Source organism: Salmo salar, chromosome ssa07 (genome assembly GCF_905237065.1).
Source record: "Salmo salar chromosome ssa07, Ssal_v3.1, whole genome shotgun sequence".
In the NCBI taxonomy this organism is placed as follows: domain Eukaryota; kingdom Metazoa; phylum Chordata; class Actinopteri; order Salmoniformes; family Salmonidae; genus Salmo; species Salmo salar.
The window spans coordinates 3,298,998-3,306,410 of record NC_059448.1 but is presented as its reverse complement, the minus strand read 5'-3'; the positions used below and the strand labels follow the sequence as shown (position 1 = coordinate 3,306,410).

The following is a 7,413-nucleotide window of genomic DNA, read 5'->3' as shown; positions in this document are numbered from 1 at the left end:
TTGCTACCATGCTGTGTCGTTATGTTGTGTTGCTACCATGTTGTGTTGTCATGTTGTGTTGCTACCATGCTGTGTTGTCACGTGGTGTTGCTGCCATGCTGTGTTGTTATGTTGTGTTGCTACCATGCTGTGTTGTCACGTGGTGTTGCTGCCATGCTGTGTTGTCATGTTGTGTTGCTACCATGCTGTGTTGTCATGTTGTGTTGCTACCATGCTGTGTTGTCATGTGGTGTTGCTACCATGCTGTGTTGTCATGTTGTGTTGCTACCATGCTGTGTCGTTATGTTGTGTTGCTACCATGTTGTGTTGTCATGTTGTGTTCCTACCATGTTGTTGTCATGTTGTGTTTCTACCATGTTGTGTTGCTACCATGCTGTGTTGTCATGTTGTGTTCCTACCATGTTGTTGTCATGTTGTGTTCCTACCATGTTGTTGTCATGTTGTGTTGCTACCATGCTGTGTTGTCATGTTGTGTTTCTACCATGCTGTGTTGTTATGTTGTGTTGCTACCATGCTGTGTTGTCATGTGGTGTTGCTACCATGCTGTGTTGTCATGTTGTGTTGCAACCATGCTGTGTTGTCATGTTGTGTTGCTACCATGCTGTGTTGTCATGTGGTGTTGCTACCATGCTGTGTTGTCATGTTGTGTTGCTACCATGCTGTGTCGTTATGTTGTGTTGCTACCATGTTGTGTTGTCATGTTGTGTTGCTACCATGCTGTGTTGTCACGTGGTGTTGCTGCCATGCTGTGTTGTTATGTTGTGTTGCTACCATGCTGTGTTGTCATGTGGTGTTGCTGCCATGCTGTGTTGTTATGTTGTGTTGCTACCATGCTGTGTTGTCACGTGGTGTTGCTGCCATGCTGTGTTGCTACCATGCTGTGTTGTCACGTGGTGTTGCTGCCATGCTGTGTTGTTATGTTGTGTTGCTACCATGCTGTGTTGTCACGTGGTGTTGCTGCCATGCTGTGTTGTTATGTTGTGTTGCTACCATGCTGTGTTGTTATGTTGTGTTGCTACCATGCTGTGTTGTTATGTTGTGTTGCTACCATGCTGTGTTGTCACGTGGTGTTGCTGCCATGCTGTGTTGTTATGTTGTGTTGCTACCATGCTGTGTTGTCACGTGGTGTTGCTGCCATGCTGTGTTGTTATGTTGTGTTTCTACCATGCTGTGTTGTTATGTTGTGTTGCTACCATGCTGTGTTGTTATGTTGTGTTGCTACCATGCTGTGTTGTTATGTTGTGTTGCTACCATGCTGTGTTATCGTCCTAGGTCTCTCTTTATGTAGTGTCTCTCTTGTCGTGAAGTGTGTTTTGTCCTATATATCCCCGCAGGAGGCCTTTTTGGTATGTCATTATAAAATAAGAAAGTGTTCTTTAACTGACTTGCCAAATTAAATAAAAGTTAAATACAATGAAAAAACAAATCGATCAAGCACCTTTTTTTTATTTTTAAAAACGCTTTTCTGTGAGGCTGTTTTACGTAAACTACGAAGTTTTTTAAGTGTAATTGCTACGTTGTCAGCGCAGCTGTCAGTGTGTGTTGGGGCCGGTGTTTAGCTGTCTTTAGCCAACCGGCTAGCTAGTTAGCTACAATAACAACAGGACATATGGCTGGAGTGCAACCCCAGGTAAAGCTTATAATTGTCATCTACTGCTTTACAACGGCCTGTCTTTATTGCTAGTTATAGCTACCAATTAACGTTATGCTTACGTTATAATCGAGGTGAATTGACAGCATGTATAACGTGGTTGTAAGCTAAATGCTAGCTAGCTAGCTAGCTAACGTTAGCTCTAGCGGTTTTCGTTGTGTCGTTGTGTGTTTTTAACCTGAAAATATCTAGGTAGATTTGTGATATTCCCTCAGTATCACAACGAGTTAAATAGCAAACTAGGTTATTCTACTAAAACAGGGGTGTGGTGGCAACATAAAAAGCTCCCCGTTTTTTCTCTCCACACGGTTTTGCTTTGATAGCTACATAGCCTAGTAACGTTAATCATATGATTTTATTTTATTTTAAATGTTTTAGTTGTTTTTTTTTTAGATCCAACGCTATTGTAGACATTTTATAATCAACACATCATCTAGGTTAACGTCGGCTATTTTTTTGTTGTTTGTTGTAAAGTTAGCTAGATCAAGTGTAGACTAACCGTGTAACGTTACTATGAATGATACACTTTTCGCTAAGAAACGTATTAGATCTGGGGTGTATTCATTACGCCGGTTCTGTAGCAACAACAACAACAATACAAACGTTTATTTTAAACGGGAAGCAAACAGAACGTAATGGGGCGGGACCTAGTTGAATTTTGTCCAATAGATACTCACGTTTAGTTCTCTGTTTGCTTCCGTTTGGTAAACAGTTTCCGTAATGAATACGCCCCTGTATTCTCTCTTCTCTCTCTCTTTTCATCTCAATTCAATTCAATTTAAGGATCTTTATTGGCATGGGGGAAACTTATGTTAACGTTGCCAAAGCAAGTGAAATAGATAATAAACACAAGTGAAATAAACAATAAAATGAACAGTAAACATTACACTCACAGAAGTTCCAAAAGAATAAAGACATTTCAAATGTCATATTATGTCTATATACAGTGTTGTAATGATGTGCAAATAGTTAAAGTACAAAATGATAAAATATAAATAAACATATTTCTATTTACAATGGTGTTTGTTCTTCACTGGTTGACCTTTTCTTGTGGCAACAGGTCACACATCTTGCTGCTGTGATGGCACGCTGTGGTATTTCACCCAGTAGATATGGGAGTTTATCAAAATTGGATTTGTTTTCTAATTCTTTGTGGATCTGTGTAATCTGAGGGAAATATGTGTCTCTAATATGGTCATACATTTGAAGAGGGCACGACAAAACCTTTTCCCCCTCAGGAGACTGAAAAGATTTTGCATGGGTCCTCAGATCCTCTAAAGGTTCTACAGCTGCACCAGCGAGAGCATCCTGAAGGGTTGCATCACTACCTGGTATGGCAACTGCTCGGCATCTGACCATAAGGCACTACAGAGGGTAGTGCGAACGGCCCAGTACATCACTGGGGAAAAGCTTCCTGCCATCCAGGACCTCTACACCAGGCGGTGTCAGAGGAAGGCCCGAAAAATTGTCAATGACTCCAGCCACCCTAGTCATAGTCTGTTCTCTCTGCTACCGCACGGCAAGCGGTACCGGAGCGCCAAGTCTAGGTCCAAGATGATTCTAAACAGCTTCTATCCCCAAGCCATAAGACTCCTGAACATCTAGTCAAATGGCTACCCAGACTATTTGCATTGCTCCCCCCCCTTTTTTTTTACAGCGCTGCTACTCTCTGTTGTCATCATCTATTCACTTTAATGACTCTACCTTCGTGTACGTATTACCTCAACTAACCGGTACCCCCTGTATATAACCTCCACATTGACTCTGTACCGGTACCCCCTGTATATAGCCTCCACATTGACTCTGTACTGGTACCCCCTGTATATAGCCTCCACATTGACTCTGTACTGGTACCTCCTGTATATAGCCTCCACATTGACTCTGTACCGGTACTCCCCTGTATATAGCCTCCACATTGACTCTGTACTGGTACCCCCTGTATATAGCCTCCACATTGACTCTGTACTGGTACCCCCCTGTATATAGCCTCCACATTGACTCTGTACCGGTACCCCCCTGTATATAGCCTCCACATTGACTCTGTACCGGTACCCCCGTATATAGCCTCCACATTGACTCTGTATCGGTACCCCCCTGTATATAGCCTCCACATTGACTCTGTACCGGTACCCCCTGTATATAGCCTCCACATTGACTCTGTACCGGTACCCCCCTGTATATAGCCTCCACATTGACTCTGTACCGGTACCCCCTGTATATAGCCTCCACATTGACTCTGTATCGGTACCCCCCTGTATATAGCCTCCACATTGACTCTGTACCGGTACCCCCTGTATATAACCTCCACATTGACTCTGTACCGGTACCCCCTGTATATAGCCTCCACATTGACTCTGTACCGGTACCCCCTGTATATAGCCTCCACATTGACTCTGTATCGGTACCCCCCTGTATATAGCCTCCACATTGACTCTGTACCGGTACCCCCTGTATATAACCTCCACATTGACTCTGTACCGGTACCCCCTGTATATAGCCTCCACATTGACTCTGTACCGGTACCCCCCTGTATATAGCCTCCACATTGACTCTGTACCGGTACCCCCCTGTATATAGCCTCCACATTGACTCTGTATCGGTACCCCCCTGTATATAGCCTCCACATTGACTCTGTACCGGTACCCCCTGTATATAGCCTCCACATTGACTCTGTACCGGTACCCCCTGTATATAGCCTCCACATTGACTCTGTACCGGTACTCCCCTGTATATAGCCTCCACATTGACTCTGTACCGGTACCCCCTGTATATAGCCTCCACATTGACTCTGTACTGGTACCCCCCCTGTATATAGCCTCCACATTGACTCTGTACCGGTACCCCCCCTGTATATAGCCTCCACATTGACTCTGTACCGGTACCCCCCGTATATAGCCTCCACATTGACTCTGTATCGGTACCCCCCTGTATATAGCCTCCACATTGACTCTGTACCGGTACCCCCTGTATATAGCCTCCACATTGACTCTGTACCGGTACCCCCCTGTATATAGCCTCCACATTGACTCTGTACCGGTACCCCCTGTATATAGCCTCCACATTGACTCTGTATCGGTACCCCCCTGTATATAGCCTCCACATTGACTCTGTACCGGTACCCCCTGTATATAGCCTCCACATTGACTCTGTACCGGTACCCCCTGTATATAGCCTCCACATTGACTCTGTACCGGTACCCCCTGTATATAGCCTCCACATTGACTCTGTATCGGTACCCCCCTGTATATAGCCTCCACATTGACTCTGTACCGGTACCCCCTGTATATAGCCTCCACATTGACTCTGTACCGGTACCCCCTGTATATAGCCTCCACATTGACTCTGTACCGGTACCCCCCTGTATATAGCCTCCACATTGACTCTGTACCGGTACCCCCCTGTATATAGCCTCCACATTGACTCTGTATCGGTACCCCCCTGTATATAGCCTCCACATTGACTCTGTACCGGTACCCCCTGTATATAGCCTCCACATTGACTCTGTACCGGTACCCCCTGTATATAGCCTCCACATTGACTCTGTACCGGTACCCCCTGTATATAGCCTCCACATTGACTCTGTACCGGTACCCCCTGTATATAGCCTCCACATTGACTCTGTACCGGTACCCCCTGTATATAGCCTCCACATTGACTCTGTACCGGTACCCCCTGTATATAGCCTCCACATTGACTCTGTACCGGTACCCCCTGTATATAGCCTCCACATTGACTCTGAATCGGTACCCCCTGTATATAGCCTCCACATTGACTCTGTACCGGTACCCCCTGTATATAGCCTCCACATTGACTCTGTACCGGTACCCCCTGTATATAGCCTCCACATTGACTCTGAATCGGTACCCCCGTATATAGCCTCCACATTGACTCTGTACCGGTACCCCCTGTATATAGCCTCCACATTGACTCTGTACCGGTACCCCCTGTATATAGCCTCCACATTGACTCTGTACCGGTACCCCCTGTATAAAGCCTCCACATTGACTCTGTACCGGTACCCCCCTGTATATAGCCTCCACATTGACTCAGTACCGGTACCCCCCTGTATATAGCCTCCACATTGACTCTGTACCGGTACCCCCTGTATATAGCCTCCACATTGACTCTGTACCGGTACCCCCTGTATATAGCCTCCACATTGACTCTGTACCGGTACCCCCTGTATATAGTCTCCATATTGACTCTGTACCGGTACCCCCCTGTATATAGCCTCCACATTGACTCTGTACCGGTACCCCCTGTATATAGCCTCCACATTGACTCTGTACCGGTACCCCCTGTATATAGCCTCCACATTGACTCTGTACCGGTACCCCCTGTATATAGCCTCCACATTGACTCTGTACCGGTACCCCCTGTATATAGCCTCCACATTGACTCTGTACCGGTACCCCCTGTATATAGCCTCCACATTGACTCTGTACCGTAATACCCTGTATATAGCCTCCACATTGACTCTGTACCGGTAACCCCTGTATATAGCCTCCACATTGACTCTGTACCGTAATACCCTGTATATAGCCTCCACATTGACTCTGTACCGGTACCCCCTGTATATAGCCTCCACATTGACTCTGTACCGGTACCCCCTGTATATAGCCTCCACATTGACTCTGTACCGTAATACCCTGTATATAGCCTCCACATTGACTCTGTACCGTAATACCCTGTATATAGGCTCCACATTGTTATTTTACTGCTGCTCTTTAATTACTTGTTACTTTTATTTGTTATTCTTATCTGTATTTTTTTTTTAATTGCATTGTTGTTTAGGGGCTTGTAAGTAAGCATTTCACTGTAAGGTCTACACCTGTTGTATTCTGCGCATGTGACGAATAAAATTTGATTTGACATTTGGCAGGAGGTTAGGAAGTGCAGCTCAGTTTCCACCTCATTTTGTGGGCAGTGTGCACATAGCCTGTCTTCTCTTGAGAGCCAGGTCTGCCTACGGCGGCCTTTCTCAATAGCAAGGCTACGCTCACTGAGTCTGTACATAGTCAAAGCTTTCCTTAAGTTTGGGTCAGTCCCAGTGGTCAGTTATTCTGCCACTGTGTTCTCTCTGTTTAGGGCCAAATATCATTCTAGTTTGCTCTGTTTTTTTGTTAATTCTTTCCAATGTGTCAAGTAATGATCTTTTTGTTTCCTCATGATTTGGTTGGGTCTAATTGTGTTGCTGTCCTGTGGCTCTGTAGGGTCTGTTTGTGTTTGTGAACAGCCCCAGGACCAGCTTGCTTAGGGGGACTCTTCTCCAGGTTCATCTCTATGTATAGTTGAAGTTGGAAGTTTACATACACTTAGGTTGGAGTCATTAAAACTCGTTTTTCAACCACTCCACACATTTCTTGTTAACAAACTATAGTTTTGGCAAGTTGGTTAGGACATCTACTTTGTGAATGACAAAAGTCATTTTTCCAACAATTGTTTACAGACAGATTATTTCACTTATAATTCACTGTATCACAATTCCAGCGGGTCAGAAGTTTATATACACTAAGTTGACTGTGCTTTTAAACAGCTTGGAGAATTCCAGATAATGATGTCATGGCTTTAGAAGCTTCTGATAGGCTGATTGACATCATTTGAGTCAATTGGAGGTGTACCTGTGGATGTATTTCAAGGCCTACCTTCAAACTCCGTGCCTCTTTGCTTGACATCATGGGAAAATCAAAAGAAATCAGCCAAGACCTCAGAAACAAAATTGTAGACCGGCACAAGTCTGGTTCATCCTTGGGAGCGATTTC

General features: G+C 44.9%; 1 protein-coding gene across 9 annotated transcripts in view; it reads left to right on the top strand.

The window, feature by feature from the left end:
• Nucleotides 1-1,512: 1,512 nt before the first annotated feature.
• The window catches only part of rnf175 (ring finger protein 175), a 47,962-nt gene continuing 42,061 nt past the window's right edge, over nt 1,513-7,413 (top strand). For 5 of the 9 annotated variants that reach the window (XR_006770552.1, XM_045721428.1, XM_045721430.1 and 2 more), the window contains exon 1: nt 1,514-1,630. Coding sequence is in view for 6 of the 9 variants with exons in the window: in XM_045721428.1 (XP_045577384.1) it covers nt 1,610-1,630 (21 nt within the window). In the remaining 3 variants the exon portion in view is untranslated. Of the gene's footprint in view, nt 1,631-7,413 lie in introns of all 9 variants that reach the window. The other 4 variants (XR_006770550.1, XR_006770551.1, XM_045721431.1 and 1 more) reach the window with 2 other exon arrangements.